General features: G+C 37.6%; 1 protein-coding gene across 4 annotated transcripts in view; it reads right to left on the bottom strand.

Annotated features, from left to right (window-relative positions):
• Positions 1–13,075: 13,075 nt before the first annotated feature.
• Positions 13,076–26,153, bottom strand: part of pex5l.L (peroxisomal biogenesis factor 5-like L homeolog) — a 133,470-nt gene continuing 120,392 nt past the window's right edge. For all 4 annotated transcript variants that reach the window (XM_041563319.1, XM_041563321.1, XM_041563322.1 and 1 more), the window contains 5 exons: positions 23,971–24,041; positions 22,113–22,310; positions 18,101–18,266; positions 14,946–15,103; positions 13,076–13,558 (listed from right to left, as the gene is read on the bottom strand). In XM_041563319.1, the coding sequence (XP_041419253.1) occupies positions 13,354–13,558; positions 14,946–15,103; positions 18,101–18,266; positions 22,113–22,310; positions 23,971–24,041 (798 nt within the window). In that variant the 3' untranslated portion in view covers positions 13,076–13,353. The remainder of the gene's footprint in view (positions 13,559–14,945; positions 15,104–18,100; positions 18,267–22,112; positions 22,311–23,970; positions 24,042–26,153) is intronic.

Genomic DNA, 26,153 nt, shown 5'->3' with positions numbered 1-26,153 from the left:
TGTAGCACGTATGCAATGGTGGTTCAGTTCCATACACAGTCATTCATGTACATTTTCATATCATTTACATTGCTAATATGCAACCTGTAATCCCTCTACTGTTCACTGTTGGAACTATCCATAATGTTAACTGTGTGCTATGTAAATTATGGGGATAAATCAGGAAGGTGGGTTGGGGGGTCTAAGAAGTAATTACCAAGGGATCTGTCCCACAAATCACGTTGTTTCTGATTGGGCCGTTTCTACAGCAGCTCCTTTTCGTATCCCATACCTTTCAAATATGCTCTAATAGTTTCCATTGTTCTGACCCACTTAACTTTGGTAATGAGAGCTTGTTGGTTTGGAAGGGAAGTACTTTTCCACTGAGCTGCTCGGAGTATTTTTGCTGCCGTCAGTATGTGTGTTGCCAATTTGTTAGTCTCAGGAGCTTTTAATGTTTTAATTGGTAGTCCCAAAATAAATGACAATGAATCTGGTTCAACAGTGTTTTTAAATACAGCCGATAGAGTATGAGTTACCATGTCCAAATATTCTTCAACCAGTGTGCAGGTCCACCACATGTGATAGAATGTGCCTATCTCCCAACATCCCCCGAAGCATAGCGGGGATAAATTTCTACTTGAGATATGGACTAGCCTTGTGGGAGTGTAATATCACCTAAATATCAAGTTAACTTAAAGGTGAATAACCCCCTTTAACATTATAAAACAGATTATGCCAGTACTAGTTATTGTAGGCACATCCTATTCAAGTCAGTGGGGTGATCTTGGGCCTTTTTTTACCAGTTGAAAAACATTGACTGAAGTTCACCCAATAAGCATTAACTGAAGTGGTGGCAGCCCTTTAAAACACAATAATTGACATGACCCTGTTTATTACAAGGTGACATATAGATATATCTCTACTAGAAATAGTTTAGGAAATATTTGACCTTTGTAGGATCCCCTCTAGAATCTTGTGGAATGTACACGTTCCATTTGTAAGTAACCTGTATTGGGAAGTACAGAACCCAGGATTTTCCTCTTTGGCTTAATAACATTAATAGTCAGGAGCTCAATCAAGAGGTGAGAGGCAGTTAGAGTATGTAACAAGGGATTTCATTTGGAGGAGTTGAACTTGATGGACTTTGTCTTTTTTCAACCCAATTTAACTATGAAACTATGTAACTATGTAACTATGTAACCTGTGGCACAGCCAAGGGGAAAGCAGGTGTAGGTTAGTGGCATCCTGTAGGTACTGCAGTGTTGGCTTCTTGAAAAGGTTGTTCACCTTTCAAACATTTTTTTCAGTTGAGTTGTTTTCAGATTGTTCCCCAGAAATAAATACTTTTTTCAATTACTTTCCATTGTTTATTTTTTACCATTTTCCCAAAATCTACGTTTAAAGTTTAATGTCCCTGTGTCTGGTGTTTCAGTCTGGCAGCTCAGTAATCCAGGTGCAGATTCTGAACTGTTACAATTTGCTACATTAGTTGATACATTTCTCAGCAGTATCTGTGGAATATTAGCAACTATTGTATCAGTTCCAACAGCTGCCTGTAATGAAACTCATGGTCGGTCCTGCATCGGGTCAGGTACCCACGGAATACCCCCAAGGTGGTCAGGTTCTGGGCAGACATTTATGAGTACCCGATTGTGCAGGTAATCCACGGGTAACTCGTCTGGGTACCAGGCTATGTTGCAGGACTGGACCCTCCTACCCTCTACTGAGTTTGTGATAGCGGAATAGGGTTCTGCGCGATGTAACTTCTGGGTAAAAGTAACGTCACTTCCAGTTAAAAATGACATCACTTCTGGTTTATAGGGACACCGGGTCAGAGTAAGCAAGTTGTTTGCGGGCTGGTTTGGGTAGTGGGTCTGGGTTGTGGGACATAGTGAGTGGCGGGTGCTGGTCAGCTTGCAGTTCTGCAGGTCGAGCAAGGGGTCTGTCTGATTGGACACGCACTGGACTCTAACTCAGGAATTCTGCTCAGCAGGGACAAAGATAAGAAATGTATCAACTAATGTATCCATTTAGAACAGGTTACAGGGTCAGCAACCCCCCCCCCCTTCCCAGAGCTGCTTTAGAAGGTGAAAAATGACATTTTACACTTCAGTATTTGAAAAATGTTCACAAGTAGAAAATAGAAAGTAATTTGGAAAAGTTTTGGAAGGTGAACAATCCCTTTGATGGTTGATGACATAAGAGTGGAGGGAGGGACTGGGATGTAAATGAGCAGGGCTATAACATAACAGGTTTGTGGCATTCGTGGCCAAAACAAAGAAAGGACTGTTGAGGAGACACTGTTAGAGAGGTGATGGGCAGGACCAGGGCCGGATTTACATAACGGGCGCCCCTTGACCCGCTGTCATTCGGCGCCCCGCCCCCTCCCTTTTATTTGCTCAAATTAACATCATCGGGACCGGAGCAATGGGGATTGGCGCTCAGAAAATTTCTAAAACTATCATATCTCCTGCACATCCCAGTGTTTCTAAACCAATGTGGGTGTGGTTGGGCAGCATGCCGCCCCCTAAAATCCTGCCGTCCTAGGCCTGGGCCTTGGTGACCTCTCTACAAATCCGGGCCTGGGCAGGACAGTGGCAAAGGGCCAGAGGCAGCAGAACAGATATCACCATTGTTGGTTAAACTCAAAAGGACCCTAGGCACCTACCTTTCACCCTCTCTGCACTGCTGATTTTTTACTCTTGAAACAATGTAGTAGAAGTCACCTGTACAGTATAATGAATGGCAAGATGCTTAAAATATTACATTATTTTCTTTTTCTTTATGGATTTACAGCTCCGATTTTTGTCAGCAAGTGATCAAATTCCTTCCATTGAGGCAACCATATGTAATAAACATGCATAACATCAATATATACAACTGATGACCCCCAAATGGCAAACCTCTTGTTTCAAACAGCTAAAAAGACTTACTTGGGGAAGAGGAAATACATCTCATTATGAATACATGTAATGGGTTTTATCCCACATCTTATTCTATGTGTAACAGTTTGTGTATCTCCCATTTTAGCCTTCCTTTATCATAATGTCCTGTTGGTGACTTCCTCCCATCCATCTCATCATCCTTTCATGTTGCTGCTCTGATAATTTATTCATACAAGACTGTCAGCTTCCTGCTGTGTGTTTCTTCCTGCTAACACTGACACATTGCACCTTTGTTGGCATCAGCTGATTTCATATTTTGTGCATTTTGGCGACTTACACATCCCTAATGCAGCTTCAGAAGTGAACACTGTAATGAATCAAAGATGCACATTATCCTTTTCAGCAGGTAACAGCTCAGCTCGACATCCGAGGTAACTTGGGTTCATTAGTAACTGTCCTTTAGCTCTAACGGCAACATCTTTGTCGTGACTGAGTGATGGACCCATCTCTTATTGTTTGTCTTTGCAAAGTCAGACAGAACGGGGATTTGACAGACATATATATTATACTGGGTGTAGATCACAGACACGGTGCCTTGATTGGTTCTTTAATCTCTGCACAGTTCTGCTCCATAATAACTCTTCTTTCTATAAAACTGTTGATCCAATAATGAATGGTCACCAATTTGCATAAGCCATGCCCCTTCATTAGAGCGGCTGATTAATCAGTTTCATATCAAGCTATTCAGTTCCCACTGAAAAAATGGAATAATAAAAGGATACTGTCATCACAAGTTTAAATATTAAAACACTGTATCATTTCTGCTGCACAAGACCCAGTTTTTATACATTTATATTTATATACGGTTTATAAATACCATGTAGCTTTCTCTGGCAAGCAGAACTACTACAATGTTTTTAAAATCAATGGAAAGTTTCAGAATGGATTTTTTCATTTCAACCTGTATTATGTGCTATTTATAGTGGCAATTTCCCTTAAATGGATTTAATTGCTTTCTTCAGCATTCACAAGCATTACCCACTTGACATTTTCCAGCTGCAAGTTGGAGAGGGTGTTCTCTAGGAGCATACAGGCAAACATTGTGTATTGTATTATAAATAGTGATTCACCGAATGCACTCTTTTGGAATTCGGCCAAATCCTGTATCCTTCATGAAATACTCAGCCAAATTCTGAACCGAATCGGAATACTAATTTGCATATGCAAATTGACACCAGGAAGGGTTAAAGAGAACTGTGCATGCGGTTAAAAAATTTTCACTCCTTGTTTGTTTGACAAAAAGTCACGTTTTTTTTAATGATTTGGATTTGGTTCAGCCAGGCACTTGGATTCGGCTGAATCCTGCTGAAAAAGCGCTAATTATAAAACAGGGCTTATTTATGATCCAAGCAAAACTGTTATCTTTGGATGCAATTCACCATGTTTTTAATCTGCAATGCAGCTTTTTCTTCCCCAGAATTCCAAATGGATTGTGGTGCACCAATACAGACTCAAGTTGACGACTCTGACTCTGTAGTGTTTATTCCGGACACATATTGGATTCAACATTGGGTGGAGTGTTATTTCTGTCCCTCTCCCATATTGTTTTTAGAATTAATTGCAATTTTGTCTGCGCTTACCCTTAGTTTTTTTAAAAGTTTCTTAAACTTCTTAAATTTGGCTGGCTTGCAGACAGACAGCAGGACCGAAAAGGATCGGGGCCAACCTTAATTTTTCTTGATATTTTTTGTGAATGTAAACTTCATTTTTGCATGCCGTAGGACATGCATTTATAATATTACATTATTTTAAAAAGGACAATTTTCTTGAAAAAATGACACTTCCTTTACTCAACATCACCCTACATTTTCAAGGGAAAAAAAAATAAAACCCTGTTTATAATTCTTGTGCAAAAAGAAAAAATAGAACACAGGATAACACTTGAAATGTTTATAGTCTCAGATTTTAATGTATCATGTATATTTACATTATGGTACATAGTAATGCATGCTTTGGGTTAATAGATTGAAAGTACGCCAATGCAAATTCATGCAATTCAGTACCTGAGGTTAATATCTTGTTAAAAAAACCCACATATATATATATTTTATTTTATACAAATCAGATTCCTTGGACCACCAAAGTAGTTACGCTTTAAAAAATATATATTTCTTACTTGTAAAGATCTTTTCAATGTCTCTGGATGTACAGTATAAACAACTTGTTATATCTTCTTCAACATTTTACAAAATTTGTTGATTTTTTTTTAAATGCTTTGAGAATGTGTGACAATGTACCCCATCTCTTCTAGAGGCAAGGCCACACATTAAAAGTCCTCTGGGAGTGAAGGGTTAAGCTTAGTGGTTTCCCCAGTTCATGCAGTGAAGTCCTCCGAGTGCATTATGTTACAAATATCTCATATTAAAATCTCATGCATATTATTAAAAAAAAATGTTTCCGTTTGAGATGTCGGATTATAAAGTGTAAGGTAGATTAAATGTTAGTTGTGAATAACACTGTATTAGGAAATGATGCTTAACTAAGTCAATATTCTGTTTATACCATAAAAGACAAACTTCCTCTCTGCCTTTTTTTTACAGGAGCAGGAGATTTCTGACTCCATAACAAGTAGTTTTACAATCTATTAAAAATTGGCCGGCCTATCTTGTTACACTTCAATAAAAATAATAATAATTAGCTGTAATGAATTTCAATAAATTTTGTCGGAATTCATACACCTTCCACTTCAATTCATTCTTTATTTGCTAAAAATTCATCAATGGAGGTTGTTTGTTTGATAACTTGTATTAATAAAGTCCACAATCCGTTGGTGCGTGTTGCTGTATATTCCATTAAAATGTCCCATGCCGATTCCGTTTAAATTTTTCGTTAGTGCAGGCTGCTTAAAGAAGAATTCAACATTTAACTAAAAAAAAACACAACCCTACGTAGATGCCCCTCCCAACTCCCCCAGCCTAGCTGCTAACCTGGGGAAATGCCCCTAACTTTTTAGGGGATTAGTTCAGCAACACGCACCATCTGATTGTGAACTTTATTAATTAAAGTTGAAGGTGTATGAATTCAACCAAAATTAATTCAAATTCATTACAGCTAGGGATGCACCGAATACAGGATTTGGCCAGGATTCGGCCTTTTTCAGCTGGATTCGGATTCGCCCGAATCCTTCTGCCTGGCCGAACCGAATCCTAATTTGCATATGCAAATTACTGGTGGGGAGGGAAATCGCGGGACTTTTTGTCACAAAACAAAAAAGTAAAAAACGTTTTCCCCTTCCCTTTCGGATTCGGTTCGGTATTCGGCTGAATCTTTCGCAAAGGATTTGGGGGTTCGGCCGAATCCAAAATAGTGGATTCGGTGCATCCCTAATTACAGCTAATTATTTATTTGTTTTTAATTGTTGAAGTGTAACAAGGTAGGCTGGCCATTTTTAATAGATTGTAAAACCGCATGAGGTCTTAATACCAATAAAATTTGTTTAAATTTATTGAACACCATTTTAGTTTGCAGGGGGCTTAAGGTGGAAAAAGGTCCCACCTGTTGGTATTAGGAGCAATATTGTGCCCCAAACTGATTATTGCACTGTACATAACAAATAGAAAAAAAGAAGTAGTAGGGGACTGGGCTGGCAGGATACTGGGAAAAAACCCGGTGAGCTCCAGTCCTCATGGACCCCACCGACCCTGAACTGCTCCCCTCTGGATCACAGCCTCAAAAGAGATAACTAAGTATGCAGGGTGGTGGGAGAGGGGTTGCAGGAATTCTTTGGAGGACCTGTCCTCACAACGGGGGGCCCCCCAGTGGGCCCCGGACCCCAGTCCAACGCTGGAAAGAAGCGAGAAATAATGCTAAGGCCACAGTGATAGCTACTGTATGTTATACCTTTGTACGGAATGGAATGACAATCATGTAACTGATGATAATATCATTTTACATGTAGGAAATAGGAATGTTTTATCTAATATCGCTGCTTAGGAATGTCAATATCCACCAGTGATTTAAGGGCACAAAGATAACAAGAAAGCATGTCACACTGAATGATCAGACACCTGTTTCTGTATATCTCATTAAATCAAGTGTCACTTTATTTCTCCTCAAGGGCTCTTTACCGGAATGACTGCAGGTACAAGTACTTATTCTTTCCAATAGCTATATTGTATTAGAACACTATTTTTACTCAGTGTGGATTGTAACAATATCATATTGGGACATCACTGATGTTTAAAGGACAAGGCAACCCTGATGGGATTTTTAAACCTGCCTGATCAATATAGGGCTAGCATTACTCCTTTTAGGGGTTGGTGTATTTTTCTCTAATGGTGCGCCGGCCCAGGGAAAAATCTTAGCAATTCAATTCACTGGGGGAAACCTAACAGGAGTAAAGAAGGACATATATTGATTGGGCAAGTTACAAAATCCCTTCAGGTAGGGGCGGCGCCAGATCACTGATGTTATCCTCATCCAATGACCTGCATTTACAGTCTTTGTGATCTGATCATTTGGCTGCAGGTTCCTCAGCCCGGTATATTGAGGAAAGATCCACTTGCTGGATGACTTCACCAAAAGAAGTGAATCAATAACTGAATAGCCAGCTTAAAGAAGAACTAAACCCTAAGAATGAATGTGGCTAAAATGCCATATTTTATATACTGAACTTATTGTACCAGCCTAAAGTTTCAGGTTTTCAATAGCAGCAATGATCCAGGACTTCAAACTTGTCCCAGGGGGTCACCATCTTGGAAAGTGTCTGTGACACTCACATGCTCAGTGGGCTCTGAGCAGCTGTTGAGACGCTAAGCTTAGGGGTCGTCCAAATTATCAAGCAGCACAGAGCATGTGCAGTGAATCAGTAGAAAAGAAGATGGGCAGCTACTGGGGCATCCTTGCATCTATTGAATAAACCTTGCATTGTGACATTTACATTATATATATCAGTATATTGTGAGTAGGTCTCTAAGCTCAGTAAGGGACAGCAGCACAGAGCATGTGCAGTTAATCAGCAGAAAAAAAGATGGGGAAGCTACTGGGGCATCTTTGGAGACACAGATCTTTACTGCTAAAGGGCTGTGGTTGCCTTGGGCGGGTACAGAAGCCCAAAACATAATGTACAGAACATTTGTTAGCCACTTCTTTAATTAAACTTTAGTTCTCCTTTAATGCACTGTAATAAACATTTTTAATGGAAAAAGTAGCATAAATAAGAACAGAACATTTTGCATTTGAATTTTGCAATGCCATTATCTTTATCAGATAGTTATTACACTGCTTGTAGGTAGAGGTTTTTGGCTCAAAAATGACTTTCTTAGTTAGCTATAAAACCTGTAGTCTATTTTTCATTGGCTGATGGGTCTCTCAGTGCTTTTGAAGGTTTGCAAAACCTATATTAAAGGGACAGTTCACCTTTATGTTAATGTTTATATATCCTAAGCAAGTTTTAAATTGGTCTTCATTTTTTAAAAAAGATTTGCCTTCTGACTCTTCTGATTCTTTCCAGCTTTCAAATGGGGGTCACTGGTCCCATCTAAAAAAGCAAATGCTCTGTAAAGCTACAACTGTATTGCTATTGCTACTTTTTACTCATATTTTACTTATATTTCTATTCAGGCCCTCGCCTATTCATATTCCTGTCTCTTATTCAAATCAGTGCATGGTTGCTCGGGTAATGTGGAAAATTAGAATTTCGAGCTATTTTTGTGTACTTCGACTAAGGAATAGTCCAAATTTGATTTGAAAAAAATTCAAAAATTCGAATATCAAAATTTATCACGTACTGTGTCTTTAAAAATTCGACTTCAACCATTCGCCATCTAAAACCTGCCAAATTTCTGTTTTAGTTTATGGGGGATCTCCTAGAACCTATTTGGAGTCAATTGGTGGAGTTTGAAAAATCTTTGAATTGAATTCGATTGAATGCAATATTACTTTGATTTGAACAATTCAAATTCAGCTGAATACAGACCCATTCGATCAAAAACGGACCTATTCAACCAAAAAAGAAAACTTTGACTTAATTTCAGTTGGTCTTTTTGAATTCAAATTTTGAAGTTTTTTCAATTCGAAATTCAACCCTTGATAAATATGCCCCAAAATGTTTACCAAAACCCAGACACAAGCAATGGTGTAACTAAGGGATGCCTGGGTTATCTGCAGCGCACAATAACAATCACAGGCCACTAATGACTTTCTTTGCACTGTGGGTCATCACAAGTGCAGATTCATCAAATTAAATTACTATCTAAGCTAATATTAAGGGATTATCTTAGAAACATTAGAAGGCAGCAAAACTACAACTTTCCAAGCCACTGACAATCCGGCTGCTTACAAATGACTGGAATAATGATGTGTATTCCTTTAACTTTAGTTTTATGACAAATCTTAAACTGTATATTGACACCTGAACTCTAAAGAAAAAGAGGCCATGAGAAATATGTCTGCAATTAAACATAAGCGGAGCAATCAAACGATGGTTATTTTTTAGATGAACAAGGCAATCACCGTTCCACATCAAGGAGAGGAAACTAATCAGAAAGCAGAGTGATCCAAGAAGAAGAGAGACACACACACTCATATAAAATCCTGTAGGGCATTGTATTATAGCCCAGGAGTGCCACAGACATGACTTGATTAATAGGAAGACTTGGATAGAGCTGATGACTGTATGGATGGAAAATAACAAAAAAAGAATCAATTTTTATGAATGTCAGATCGAAAACTTTGTGTAAATGTTTGCTTTTTGCTTTTTTTACTCTGCTCTACAATGCCTACAATTCACTGATCTGTACTCAAAACTGAATGGGCAAATCACTTCAATTAGAACACTAGTTTAAGGGTCAGGGCACACAGGCAGATTCAGGGAAATCAGTCGACAACTCTCCTCTTCTTCGGGGCGACTAATCTCCCTGAACTGCCTCCCCTGGCGATTTACATTCGTTTTCTGAAGTCGCCCAAAGTTTCTTTGCGAGGCGACGTCGGAAAACGAATGCGCCGAGTGCCACCCCACCGGCGATTTACATTTTAGCCGGGCGGGAAGGCAGGGGAGGCAGTTCGGGGGGAGAAGAAGAGGAGATTTGTTGCCGGGCGACTAATCTCCCTGAATTTGCCTGTGTGCCCTGACCCTAAATACAACTCAACCTTAATAACTTTAAGGGCTTGATGTAGCTAAGGTCATATAACTGGAATTAAATTACTGAAGAAATAAAAAAAAAGGAAACTGCCTTAGCCGAAAACCGACCCTTTGCAGTTTTGCACAGAACAGATAGTGGAGTGTATATTGCTTTCTGTATGCACTAAAACAGTTAAAGTGAGTAAATTAAAAGTCAATACAATGTCAAACTGAGGCAGAATTAGAAAAAGGATTGAATAAAACAACTCAAAATAACTCATTGAAAAAACACACACACACACAAAAAAAATGAAAATCCAGTATGGCATTCGTGGAGGGCAAGATATGCCAGGCTAGATAGGAGAAGAATGAAAGGTGGGTACTTTTAAAACAAAAATAATGTTAATTACATTACTACAGCCAGCAGCTGACAGTGTAAAGAGTGCTTTCATCTGTGGCACTATATATATATATATATATATATATATATATATATATATATATATATATATATATATATATATATATATATATATATATATATATATATATATATATATATATAAACAATAGGGATCCGCACTCAAAGGTCTTGTGAAGAAAAAAAGTGAATTTAATCAACGTTTCGGCTCTTAAACGTGAGCCGTCTTCACGTTCCACATTACCTACTAGGATCGAGAGTGCACCACTGTGGACTGTGTATATATATATATATATATATATATATATATATATATATATATATATATATATATATATATATATATATTATATATATAAAATATGGGATGTATATAAGAGAAATATATTCTCACTGGGTACTGCTTATCTCATTTGCTGTCAGGTTGAATTAGAGAACATAATATGTCAAGTATATATTTGGCCAGTGAAGCTTATCTGAACAGCTGGGTACCAAAAACTGATGATGTTGCAGCGGATGTGGCTCATTTGAACATGGCTGCTTGGTGAAGGTATTCTAGGAGGGTACTTGGATTACAGAACTGGTTGTAGTAGGAGGTCTGCTTTTATATATATATATATATATATATATATATATATATATATATATATATATATATATATATATATATATATATATATATATATATATATATATATATATATATATATACACATATATATTTATATATATAAAGTTCAGAGCTGGTGCACCAACGAACGAAGGAAATGACTGGGTGCTGGTTATATACATAGATATAAACAACAAAATGAAACCGCACTCCTAGGACTTGGATGAAAAAACGTGCTTGTCTTTATTTCAACATTTCGGCTCCAACACTCGGGCCGTCATCAGGAAGTCTTCCAGACTTATTCCTGACTTCCTGATGACGGCCCGAGTGTTGGAGCCGAAGCGTTGAAATAAAGACAAGCACGTTTTTTCATCCAAGTCCTAGGAGTGCGGTTTCATTTTGTTGTTTATATATAACTATAAGGATTTGCAAAGGAAAGTTTTCTAAGCTACATCTCAACCCTTACAGTTGTAGTTGCTATTCTTTCTAGTACAGTCATCTTGTAATATTGCTATCCTCAGTTGGAACATTCACTGTTACATTTCACACTGTCCCTAGAAGCAATAGCAGTAAAACAACTATTCTTTGGATGCACAGTTTTTTTAATGGGTGATCAGGACAGCCACACACATCACCATGCATAAAACCAAATGCTGAGTGATAATTCAATACTCTGGGCCTGCTTTTCATAGTTTGGGCTGGAACCCCTTAATCCAACCTTAATGCTACAACATCTTGGCATTGCAATGCTTCCTACACTGTGGCAACACTTTAGGGCAGGCTCTTTCCTGTTTCAGCATGATAAATCCCCTATGTGTAAAGCAATGTCCATGGAAACTGGGTTGCTGAGATGGAAGTAAAATAACTTCAATGGTCAACACAGAGACTAGACCTCAACTCAACTGAGGGATGAACGGCAACAACAACCTTGAGCCTGGGCTGGTCACCAAACACCATTGCCCAGCGTTTCTAAAGCTTTTGTGGCAAAATGAAAGCCAATACCACAACAATGCATCCTCGCCTAGTGGAAAGTTGTGCTAGAAGAGAAGAGGGTGTTATAGCCGCAAAGAGAACATCAAATTCACATAAGTATTCTTTGTTTTGGAATGAGATATTACAGAGGCATTTTGTCTACACAGACAGCACCATCGTCTCCACACACTCAAGCTTTCAGGTTGTATAATAATTTGTATGAGGAAGACCTGTCCACCTTGGACTGTCAAATTCCAAGTACTTACCCAGCTAACAACTGGCATTCAATAATTCAGTGATGAGTGTATGAACATGCAGATTTTTCGGCTATGTTCAAGCTGCAGTGTGATGCTTTCCCAGTTGGGGCAAATGCTCCTTGGCTGTGCAACCAACAGGGGTCCTATTTCCAAAATGGGGGTGGGAGGTGGGCATATGATAGCTAGATTGTGATTAGACCATGGTTATGAAAAGCCAAAGCATGATTACCTCATTTAGGAAGGTAGCTACCCTTAACTAGAGACTGGAACGTATAACATATTTGATAATGGTTTAGTATTAACAGAATATTTACACAATACTGTAATAAAATTGAATATTTGGTCCTATATGAGTGGCCAAGAGATTAGTGTCACTCGTCATAATAACTATTCCCTTTATTAACTGGGATTTGGCCAGCCAAACAGCAAAATATCTAAAACAGGAAAAAAAGCTGCTAATGTTTTTTTTTTTTATAATGGTTGGTTCCAGTTCCATGTGAAATAAGCGAAGATTATAGGGGTGAGATATTAGTAAGTGGTATTGATATATAGATGCATTTGCAGATGGCTTAGAAACTGTAATATCAGAATTATGCCTTATTTACGGATATGGCTAAATAAACTAGACAGAAAGAGCAACATTAAGTTATGCAGTTGTCATGCACCAATCAAAACTTCTCCTTCACTGTATGAAGGTGGTTCTAATGAGTAACTGCGCATACAGCACCTTCAGCATGCAGACATCCAGCCAAGAAGGGAAGAGGTATCCATGTATCTGGGCTAATCTTCTTTAGCAGGTGCCTGCAGATATCCTAGAAACCATGAGCATCAGTCACTAAACTAAAAACCAGTAGTTCAATATTTAAGTAATATATATGTAAATAAACATAATAAGTTCCATCTCATCCGTACATTAATGTTAAGGTTCTTTACCATGTCCCCAGAGTTTTGTGCTTTTTGTGTCAGACATAATTTGACAATCTTTGGGGACAGAGTGAGTAAAGCCAGGTTATTTGTTGTTCTAATGGAAGTACTGAATATGACGTCCATCTGAAGTCTGCAATGAAAAACATTTTTTTCACATTGTCTCATAAGCGGGAATGTCTTCAAGATTCTATATTAAAAGCTTGCAGTAGTATATCCAAATCTCCCACATTGGCAGCATGAAAAAGCTCTGGTTGGTCCATCATGGAAAGTGCTATTCTCAATGCTGCCCAAATGTTGCCTGAGCTCACAGGTGGCTGGATTTTCAGTTGAGTTCTACTTTTTCTCTGGAGGCTTAGGGCTGTGAGAAAGTTGCTGACAGCTTCCCTGTAACACAGATATCACAGACAAATTTAAGTAACAACATTTTTTGTGTTAAAAGGGTAAGTAGAAAAACAGTTGTGTGCAGTCAAATATTACATAGAGCAGTATAATCTTCCTTCGTTGTAATTGTCAGGGATTTGGAGGGCGCTGCAGGTAGTCTGCCATCAACTAATCATGACTGGGAGTTGGAAGATGGGAAATAATTGTGCTTTATCAGTGAGGATGTGGCTATATCATAAAATGCTTCCTTTGAGAATATAACTTGAAACACAGGAAGGGCAGACTTACCTATTACTTTCAAAATTTTAGACACACAATACATCATCACACTAAGACACACTGGGGGGAGGTTACTCTCTGCAACTCCTCATAGCAACTAACATGTCATAGGCACCCCACCAGCCAATGGTTGATGTATATGGGGTGATCAAAGTTGACTTCCCAGTCTAATGACTCCTACCTTCTTTGACCGAGAATAAGTTGTCGAGGCAATACTGATGCTCTCTATCACACAGTTTATGAATGGGAGTCAAGGGAGTCAAAAGCATGGCTAGCTAAGTCCAATTCAATGTATTTTGAAGACATGTGGCCCGTCTCTGTATGCTGAGACTCTTGAGAAATGTATGGATTATCCATGTTTACATTTAAACCTCCATCTATCCACAAAAATTTGCAGAGTGTTTATACAACAAACCCCATTTATTAGGCCCACATAAAGGTATATATGGTCAAATACTTCCTTTTTATTTAAGTGTAAAGTTAAAATGAGAAATAAGATGAACATCACTAAAAGTCACTATCGCATTTGATAAGAGACTGGTAAAAAGACATTGGCAATTTGTTGAAGTAACCTGCACCTATAAACTGATAGGAAGAATTTAAAGTTGTCTTGACATAACAGATGACGATCTGTGTTCACCGGGCCTATAAATCATCAACAGACGTTTATTAGCAGCTTTCTCAAAGCTGAATATCCAGTCGAAATATTAGCCCAGTGAATATGGATTGTCATTTATTATAGCTGGACTGCTCTTCAATCTGCACTGCATTAAGGCTCTTGTACATGACTGATGAAGCTGAGCAAAAGTGGAAAAGTCAGGATGGTATTGCACTACCCTTATGAAAGAATTTTATTTTTTAGCAAAAGCAACTACATTTTGCATTTTTAGTCTACCATTTAGAACTATATAGTAGTGGAGTATAGGCTACATAATATATATATATATATATATATATATATATATATATATATATATATATATATATATATATATATATATATATATTTATTATATATATATATATATATATTATATATATATATATATATATATATATATATATATATATATATATATATATATACATACTGTATATTTGTATTACTGACCTGTAAGCCTCAAGGTTAATGCAACTTATTCCTAAATTGTATCTGGATCGGATGAAACCAGGCTGAATTTCAAGTGCCCTGGAATAGGCCTCTACAGCTTCCTCACTCCGATCTCCATTTGCCAGGGTTGCTCCAAGACGGTTCCATAATGAGTAGTCCTGGAGGCAAACATTTCTTTTATATCGCATAATCACAGTAGTGATTGCTAAAGTGGAGGAATTTAAAAGTTATATGAAGTGCTTTAAAGTATGGGATCTGTTATCCGGAAACCCATTCTGAAGCTCTGAATTATGGGAAGGCCGTCTCCCATCCTCACACTTAGCATCCTGTATGCAGCACATTAATATTTTCTTTCAGTTAGAGCTGAACAATTCTCACAGGCATTTACTTAAGGAAGGCCCTCCACTGACACAGGAAAAAACACAGCTAATTTCTTAAACTGCAGCCAACAGTGACCTTTTTATTTTATTGCCAACACTATGGCTGGATCAATAACTAGGTGGATAATTATCCCATATCCATCTTGTTGGGAAATAGCTTCTTCCTGCATTTATGAAATGTCAGGTGCTGGCCATTGTTTGAAGATCAATTAATTTGTTAAATCAAAAGTCAGACAAAACAGTAGAAATATTTATAAATATAAACTTCACTGGAAGCATTGTCCCTACTCATAAATTCCTACTTTAATTCAGGGGATAGTCAACTATCTGTTTTCAGGCAGAAACTCATGCTTAGATATCAGGAGTTCTAATGAACAGGATAGAATCCATAATTAGTGCAGAAATTTATTTTTTGTTAATAGCTTCAGCTTTAAAGAACAGTTCAGTGTAAAAATAAAAACTGGGTAAATAGTAACTTTTAGTATGTTATAGAATGGCTAATTCTAAGCAACTTTTCAATTGGTCTTCATCATGTATTTTTGTATTGTTTATTAATTATTTGCCTTCTACAGATTTATGTAACCTCCCCTAAATATATTCCAGTCTCCTACTAAAATCAATGCATTTTTGCTAAAGTAATTCTGAGACAATTTGCAACTGTTTTTCTTTTTATTTGTGGTTTTTAGTTTTTTTATTCAGCAGCTCTCCAGTTTGCAGTTTCCAAACCAACCATGCAATGATTTGAAGTACAGACTGGGATATGAATAGGAGAGGCCTGAATACAAAGATGTAAAAAGTAGCAGTAACAATATTATCTGTAGCCTTACAGAACATTAGATTTAGATGAGGTCAGTGACCCACCACTTGAAAGCTGGAAAGAGTCAGACAAAAAAGAAAAAATGAAGGCCAAATGAAAAACTGCTAAAATTAGTCATTTTATAACATATTGAACATTTATTTAAAGTTGAACCACCTTTTTAATAACAAATACATCAATCTGAGATATCTGTGCTTGAAAAAATGTAAAGGCAAATTTCTTTCCACATGGTGCAATTTGAACAAATCTTTTTGAGGATAAATGATAGATACAGTGTATCACTAGTTTATAAACATAACTACCATTTTTCAGTTGGTGACAGGGATAACGGTCATGTTTATTTGTCACATCAATTGCCTCAATGAGCAATGGGCCAAGGGTGGTTTCTTTCTGCATAGCAGAATTTCTTATTCCCACTTGAGATTTAAATATTTCACCCTTTAGAAGAGAATGTTGAAACCTTCTAGAATGGTTTCCTTTACCAAATACCCCAGAATATGTCTGTTTCAAAGGGAAAGAAGCCCAACTGTTCAGCAGCAGACTGGATTTTTCCTGGAGACCTTGTTTACACTTTACTTTCCCTGCCCAGTATATCACTGAAATCCAGTTACTGTCCTTGCCCCACATGGCAGTTTAAGATAAGTTAGGCAGTATCCCATTCATAATTATTCATATTCTTTGTTTCACCAGGTATTCCTGCCTTAGGGTATATTTTTGTGATTTTGAGCACATTTGAAAAGTAACTTTTACATTATAAGCTCTTTTCCACTGGGCCCTCTTCACCTCTTGTATCAATTGCTTTGTATGTAATTCTGTATGTTCAGTGAATAAACCTGCTTATGTATATATTGGCGCTTTATAAATACATGTTTATTATAATAATAATAATTGACCAATGGCTTTTGGGAAATCTGTTAGTATACAGAGCCGCACAGACTCAATTTATGCAGTTGGGGAGTTTTACCCCATTTATTGCTTCACTAAAGTAATCAACATTTCGAGGGGTACTTCGTTTTGTGAAAGTCAACAAACTGGGCCGTGTTGGGGATTGTTGACACCCTGTATCAACCAAAGGTTTCAGTGCGTTTGGGAGTTAATTTTGACAGGCTGTAAATAATGTTTCATGATACTGTTTGTTGCTGTCTTTGCTCCTGTACTTACACAGTCTTTGGATAAATGTCCCAATTTGCCACATGAGAAACAGATCACATTTTCAAAGTGACCTTTGTGTTCTATTCTAACACACCTGTGTTATATGATTATTCAGTAAATATTCTCTCTGTTTAAAGGGGACCTGACACCCAGACATAAAAAACTGTGTATTGAAAGTCCTTTTCAAATTAAACGTGAAACCCAAATTTTTTTTATTAAAGCATTCATAGCTGTTGTTAACACATTTAAAAATCTCAGCTGTCAATCAAATATTGCCTGTCCCTCCTCTATGCATTAGGCGGGGCAGACAATTACTTTCCCTTTCCATTCAGCACTTCCTAGAAGTCACTGATCTCCCCACATTCCCCCGTTCTCGTAACCATTTAATTGTGTAGCCAGGACATGGGGATGGACATCAGGTCCCCCATTCTGGTGCACAAACAAGATTTTGAGATGATGCAAGGCTTGCCTTAATAACAGTGTCCACAAAATGACTCCTGCCTGCTTGCTATAATTATGCATTCCCAGATGGAAGGAAACTAGATTCAAATATTTTTTACTGTGTAATTAAAGTTAATTTTGCTTGGCTAACATGATAAAATAGGATTTGGATGACAGGTCCCCTTTAAGGCCATAAAGCCATAGACTTAATAGGTTTTGCTATAAAGGACAGAAAATAACAGGAACAACAACAAAATGGTAATTCTATTTCTCACCTTGCTGCATATCCTTTTATACCACTGGCATACTAGTATTAAAGTTAGAAAGAATACATGTTCCTCCTATTTTTCCTCCAACTGATTTACCTCTGGTCGAATCACAAGGGCAGAGTTGAAAGCATCCACCGCTCTGTCATATTCTCCACTGAGATTGAACAAGACCCCCAGTCCTGTTTGTAAATCAGGGTCTACAAGTTCCCCATTCTGGTGCGCTGCCTCCAGGTACAGCTCCTTCACCTCTTCCAAGGACACACTGGAAGGTTAAAAAGGCACAGTCAGAAAACATAAGTAACATGAAATACATAGTATATATATTACATTTCAAATGTACTGATGGTTTATTTTGGGGATCAACTTGAAGAGTAAAATTTTGTCTGTAGCAAAGGCAAACATAGCTGCTATAGGATTTACTGAGCCACTACCAGTTTTATTCATCTTTACATCAAGCAGAAAGCCATAAACAAAACCCTCCTCAAGAGGCTTGAACTAAATACAACAGCTTTCTAGCTATAAGTTGGGGGACTAGACACCTCAACAACTAAACCAAAAGAATTTTGGATATGTATTTCACATAACTGCTACTTTAACTGATTACTTGCCTTTAACCTGCTCAATCTTTTGCTTCACACTGTCAATGATATCACATTGGTAAGGACATTAAAGGAGTAGTTCCCCTTTAACTTCCCCTTTAAGTTTTTAACTTATACTATGCTATAGACTAATTTTAGGTGGCTTTTTAAAGTGGCTTGTTAACTGGCCTTAATTTTTTCTCTTTTTTATAGTTTTTGAATTATTTGTCTTCTTTTTATCTGACTATTTCCAGCTTTCAAATGGGGCCACTGACCTTATCTAAAAACAATTGTTCTTTAAGGCTACAAATAATATTGTTATGGCTGCTTTTTATTACTCTGCTTTCTATAATTCAGGCCCTTTCTTATTCATATCCCAATCTGTTATTCAAATCAGTGCATGGTTGCTAGGGTCATTTGGACCCTATCAACCAGATTGCTGAAATTACAAACTGGAGAGCTGCTGAATAAAAAGATAAATAAATCAAAATCCACAAATTAAAAATACGAAGAACAGTTGCAAATTGTTTCAGAATTACCCTAACAACCAGGCACTGAATTTGATTTGAATAGGAGATTGTAATGTAATTAGGAGAGGGTCTAAATAGTAATATGTGTAATAAAAAGTAACAATAACTATAAATTTGTAGAAGGCAACTCATTAATAAACAATAAAAAATAAATAATGAAAACCAATTGAAAAGTTGTTTACATTTAACCATTCTATAGCATATTAAAAGTTAACTTAAAGGTGAACTACTCCTTTAATGCCTCACAAATTAGAGTGAAAAGGTGGCTTTTTTTGTTAAACTTATATATTTCACTCTACTGCACATGTGCACCCACACAAAGAAAGAAGATGCAGGAAGATAATCACTTGGTGGTGCATCTGAGAAGAACTCCGGTCGGTGCAGTTTGCTGCTAACAGGAGCTCCAGCCAGTCGCCAATACTGTGCGACTCTGATCTTCGGGCCCTCAGACAGCACTGCATTAAAATCAGACATGATTCTCTAGTGAAAATCAGTGCATGGGCTCAGGAATACATCTGAAACCATTGTCTGTGAGCACAGTTTGTTGCTGCATTCACAAATGCAAGTTGAAACTCTACCATGCAACGGATAAATATATATATATATATACTGTGTATGAAACCCCACAGACTTCTCTGGACCCAAGCTTGTTTATGATGGACTGAGGAGACGTGATGAAGATGGAGGTGAATTGTTCTGTGGTCTGATGAGTCAAAATTTGAAATTTGGAGAAGGATCATATGGCTTGTTATCAGCACATAGTTCAAAAACCAGCATCTGTGATGGTATGGGGTGCATTAGGGGACATGGTGAGGGGTGCCTGCACATCTTGGAAGGGACCATTAATCCATGAATGTTAAATTATATATTGTATATACAGGTTTTGGAGCAGCATATGCTGCCATCCACACATTGTCGTTTTCAGGGGAGTCCTTGCTTATTTCAGGAAGACAATGCCAAACATTTTGCATGTACAAGTATGGGCTCCCTTATCCAGAGATCCATTATCCAGAAAATTATGGGAAGGCAATTTTTAGCAAATAATTATAATTTTTTAAAAAATGATTTCCTTTTACTCTGTAATAATTAAACACGGGCGATTTTGTAGGATGGTGTCCAATTGACAAAACACATCCTACAAGCTGGGTGTAGTCACATGGGTCAAAATATAAAGGGACTGATACAAAAATCTAATCGGAAATCTGATGTGAATGTAACACGCTGCATCTTCAGCCAGTTTCGGACTGGCCCGGCGGGACACCGGGAAAAAACCCGGTGGGCCCGACCCTTAATGGGCCCCCCCGGATCAGAATAGAAAATAAAAAGTTTTTTCTAGGTGCCGTGCAGCGTCATGTGTGCATGCACGCGGCACCTATTCATTCTGGAGCGTCCTGCGGCGCCCTCACTCAGGCGCACCGATGACTGCGCGCTCTGCGCATCATAGGGGGACGGGGGTCAGAGGGGGCCCTGAACATTAGTCCCGGTGGGCCCCGGCCCCCCCAGTCTGACCCTGTCTTCAGCCAACGCAATTAAATCTGATGGTGTTAAAATTCAGTTACAAACTGAATTTTAATGCTAATTTAATAAAACAATATTTTTTATGAAAACAAAAGCCTTGGGACAGTTATCTTTGGATAAAGGATTTTCTTATATGTGATCGCCTGAGAACTGGGGCGAGTCCCTTAGGCTTAATTAAATGTAAATCAGATGTGGACTCCCAATTGATGTATAATAAATCTGATGGTGACCATCCAACTTTGGATTAAAATTCAATTCTGTGAGAAAAAGTTATCTCATAGTTTATCACGTGAAAAGTCATGGACAAGAGTCAATTGGAGGAGAAAAAACTTTTCTCCAAATTCACTTTTAGTTTTTTCAATGGAGTTTTCACGTGATAAACCATGTGATACGTTTTTCTGAATTGAATTGCATCTCAAATTGAATCTCCTCCTTGAGTTTTCACATGATAAACCTTTTTCTAACTGTATTGAGACTGTATCTGATGTGACTTTATATTCTAGCTAAAGGGGGTCAGATTTCATAAGAGCCTATAAATCTTGTGCTGTTGCATGGTGTTGCGTGCAAGATCAGATAAAATCTGACCCACAAAATCTGATCAAAATCTCCCATGTCGTTTTACCCTACTTTGTACTTGATCCTAACTAAGCTGCATGAATCCCTAATGGTTTATCAGATTTTACATTTTTAAAAAAAATAAACTTAAGGATTGGAGTTCTAAGTTACAGAAATATCTCTTATATAGAAAACCTCATGTCCCAAGCATTCCTGGATAATAGATCCTATACCTTATAACAACAGTGTAACTGTTTGCAGTGCAGACCTGTCACCCATTGAAAAGATTTGTCGCTTTATATTAGGAAAAGGACAACACAGTTGAACTAAGCAGCTAGAGTTCTATATCAAGAATGAGACATTTTACTACAGCAATTTCTCAATTTCAGCATTTGATGTGTTGTCTTTGTGCTATTTGCAGTTAAATATTTGTTTTTTATTTGCAAATCATTCCATTCCATTTTAATTTACACTTTGTTGTCCCAACTTTTTCTGAAAATGGGCTTGTATAAAATAAACAAAGACCTAAAACCTAAAACAAAAAAACATTTTTTTAAATTAAACTTGTGATGCAGCCAGTAGGCCAAACACTGGGTTCCTCTAATACCAAACTATTAAATCTGAAATACATGAATATAAATGAAATCGAGTTTCCCAATGAATTCAATAGTAACACTTAACTTTACCATTCTGTAAGTAATGGTTGTGAGATGCACCTGTGGTTAAATTCCAGTATTTCCATTGAAAATAATCATGTTTAAGGCATTCCTCTACATTATTGTTATGGTCTGAAATTCCTGTGGAACAGACTTGTTTGGTGTACATCTTACCCACATGTACTGTAATTCATTCCCAATAACCTGTTTCACTGAACAGCCAAATAAATGTTGGTTCATTTGGGTTTTATAAAAAAAAAACAACTTGTACCTGTCACACAAAGTCTTTGACATTCTTCTGGTGAGCGCTGGGGACCCTGACTTGCCCTTCACAAGGTGCTTATATCTGGGATTTTGTTTAACCCACTTATTCAGTGCTTCGTATGCATCTTGCTGGCGTCTAATATTGGTAAAGCTGACAGCTAAGGCCATAAGAGCTTTTAGGTTATTTGGTTGTAGCTGTAAGCACCTGCAGAGAAAACAAAGGGAAAACGTTTGTCAAGGATTTTTTGACAAATAATGTTTTTTTTGTGTTAATACTGCATTTGTGTTTTTTTTAACAGCGGTAAAGTAATTCTTTGAACTTTTGTATTTTCTGTTTAGTTATGTCCCCCAAAAAAGAGGATTTAGCTGATTGTAAGTTGAGCTTGTATATTGTTAGTAACCTAGACATGAACAAATAAAGAGGTAGCACAGATCTACAGGGCGCACAATACAGTCATGGGAACCTTTATCCAACCTAATATTTGCTGCATAAGGGATTTCCTGGAATTTGAAACCACATTGCTGACAGATCAGTTGGGAGTTTTAGCCGCCTGTTTCTTCCTCCATTCAGATCATGGTTGGAATGAAGGAGCCAGGTAAATGGAGAAGATTTTGCTGAATTTGGGAACATGCCCCACCTCCCCAGTACTCTGTTGTTTTTTTGTTGTTTTTTTTTCAAATACTGGGAAGCTAGATCACAGGTCCAATACCTATATTTCATTGGACGATTAGTTTTTCTGCAACTGCATTTAAAATGCTATCTGGGGGAATATAAGAGACACCAAACTGAAAAATGCTAGTCTTTCTATTTCTTTGGGTAGTGACATTAAGGAGGTTAATTTACTAAACTCCAGTCTGGCTTTTTGGGGCAAAACTTTAATTTTTCTGATTTTTTTTAATACTCAAATTTTATTACATCAAAAACCCCAAATCCGAAAATCCAACATCTCAGACCTGCCTAGGTTGTGTATAAGTCAATGGCAGAGGTCCCTATCCTCTTTTGAAGTTTCTGTGGTCTGCGCTGGAATTAGCCCAAAAATCCAACCTTTTCATCTGAAAAAATTTTATGATTCTGGAAAACCCCTTGAAAAAATCTTACAATTCGGGTTGTCGCTTGATTATATCAAGTTTTTATCCAAATCAATTAAATCAAGCTTTTTAATAATAAATAAGGTCAAATCGGGTATTCGACTTTGGTTGTGGTTTTTTTATTTAAAAATTGAGATAAATCAAATAAATGAATAACTGATGAAGATCAGTTACAAATGTGCTCAGATTGTATGCAAGATCATAAAACTTGAACTTCCCCCACATACGTATTTAGTCTAAAACTACAGACCTTCCACCACACAACCCAATAATGGGCCAGATTCAATTCAATCATCATCATTTTTCATCATCATCATCATCATCATTTATTTATATAGCGCTGACAAGATATTGCTTACGCAATGTTATCTCATGGTTTATCAGGTGAAAAGTCATGGACGAGATTCAGTTTGGAGTAGAAAAAACTTTTCTCCAAATTCAGTTCCAGTTTTTTCCCATAGACTTCAATACAGTTTACACGTAATAAACCATGAGATAACTTTTTGAATCTGGCCCAATGTAGGAGAGTTGTTCTACAATATCTGAGGTAATGTAGCTTGTCCTTGCTTGGTCCAAAAAAACTATCTTTTTACTACTAATACGATTTGTTCAATTTGATAACAATAGGGCTGTTTAATTCTATTTTTAATTTCCATACAGATTTTAAGTACTATTATTAAATTAAGATGAAATGTGCCGGTGGAGATGTAAGATGCTTGATTACAGCTGGATAAATGAACCATTCATGTCATACACTCTATATCTTTTGAATTTACCTCTGGAGTGAAATGATAGCTGCCTGTTCGTTCTCATTTTCTGCTTGGGCTATACCAAGATACTGCCAGGCCTGCAAAAGAATTGCACAAACGATAAGAAAGGGAACAAAAGAATCACAGGCAGTCACGTTCCCTCTCTTTCATGACAGTGTTTTTAGTACTTGACTTTCCTTAGAGATCATGTTTGAGATTATATTTCCTTTTATTGCACCATGTGTCACCAAACAAGGAAGCTACGTGCTCAAACTGTTTTCCTCTTAACTCTGCCATTACCTGGATTAGCACGGATGACTTGCAGGACACTAATTGGCTTTCATACTTAAATACATTTCACATAGCCTCATTAAGCTTTGCCATTTGTAGTTTTGCCTTATTAGCATTTAAGTATTTAATGTGCAAGAAGCCTGACCCAAGGGCTGCCTTACAAGCAGTGTTTATTAGATACAGTATATATAGAGAGAAAAAATCTAGTTTATACCTTCTATTGACCTCTTGTCATGATTGGTAGATAGTGGGAACAGAATTATAACACTGATGATATTGATGGCAAAATATATCTTGTTTATAAATTAAGGGTTTCACCACCATTTTCCTGTGTAAGAAAAGACAATCCTTCTCTGCATATCTGCAATTATACAAATGAGTGGGTGCTGCTCTAGCGTTTGCCTTGAATGATCCATTCACATTAATTATACATTGACACATATAGAACAGCACTGCAGACCAGATGGTGCAGTTCTATGGAGATCGTATCCGCAGAGACGAGAAATATATCAGCTTATTCTTTTAGTTGCTTATAAGATTGTGCGGAAAGAATTAGGCCAGTAACGTAACTGGAGGGGGCGGGCCCTGGTGCGAGACGTGCAACCGGGCCCCCGCCCCTCTCCGCACAAGATTATTTGCTCCGAAATCGGTGGTTGTGTCTGGAAATCGGCAGTGCGCTAGCTGCCGGGGGACCCTGAGGGGGTGCGGGCCCTGGCCCAATTGCACCCTCTGCTCCCCCGGTAGTTCCGCCACTGAATTAGGCTGTTATATTTGGCATGCCCATACCATTCTACATCAACATATTTCTGCTTATCCTTATGACCATTAGATAGTGATGTAGTATTGAATTGTATGACAAATGCCTTGGAAGAAGTAGGGGCTATGGAAGCTTATTCTACAGTATTTACAGTAAATTTAAATGCAGATGTGCAGAGAAAAAAATCTCCTCTATATACAGATGTGTATGCAAGATCATTCATTTACATGTAAATTATAATACATTTATGCAGGCTGAGAGATTGAAAGATTGTTCAGTATCATGGTTTAGGGGAAGGCTACAAAATGCTATCTCAGAAGTTTAAACTGTCAGTTTAAACGGCAAGGAATGTAATCAGAAAATGGAAGGCCACAGGCACAGTTGCTGTAAAACCCAGGTTTGGTAGGCCAAGAAAAATACAGGAGCAGCATGTACAGTGAGAATGGTTACAGACAACTCAAAGATCACCTCCAAAGACCTGCAAGAACATCTTGCTGCATCTGTACATCGTTTTAAAATTCAGTTTGCTTTGCACAAAGAAAAGCAGGGAGAGAAGAAAGAAGCTCTTTCTGCCACACACAGAGTCACTTGTTGTCTGCAAAAGCTCATTTAGACAAGCCAAAGTTATTTTGGAACGAAGTGCTTTGGAGACAAAAATTGAGTTATATGGTCATAACAAAAAGCGTTTTGCATGGTGGAAAAAGAACACCGCATTCCAAAACACCTGTTACCTATTGTCAAATTTGGTGGAGGTTCCATCATGCTGTGGGCTGTGTGGCTAGTACAATATTCTGGAATGGCCATCACAGTCCTCCAACTTGAATATCATCAAAAATCTATGGGATGATTTGAAGCAGGCTGTCCATGCTCGGCAGCCATCAAATTTAACTGAATTGGAGAGATTTTGTATGGACGAATGGTCAAAAATACTGCCATCCAGAATCCAAACACTCATCAAAGGCTATAGGAGGCGTCTAGAGGCTGTTACATTTGCAAAAGGAGGCTCAACTATGTATTGATGTAATATCTCTGTTGGGTTGCCCAAATGTATGCACCTGTCTAATTTTGTTATGATGCATATTTTCTGTTAATCTAAAAAACGTTATGTCAATGCTGAAATACTAGTTTCCATATGGCATGTTACATATTAAAAGGAAGTTGC

Source organism: Xenopus laevis, chromosome 5L, assembly GCF_017654675.1.
Source record: "Xenopus laevis strain J_2021 chromosome 5L, Xenopus_laevis_v10.1, whole genome shotgun sequence".
NCBI classification, from domain to species: domain Eukaryota; kingdom Metazoa; phylum Chordata; class Amphibia; order Anura; family Pipidae; genus Xenopus; species Xenopus laevis.
Note: the sequence above shows the minus strand (reverse complement) of the source record. Positions and strands in the feature narration are given on the sequence as shown.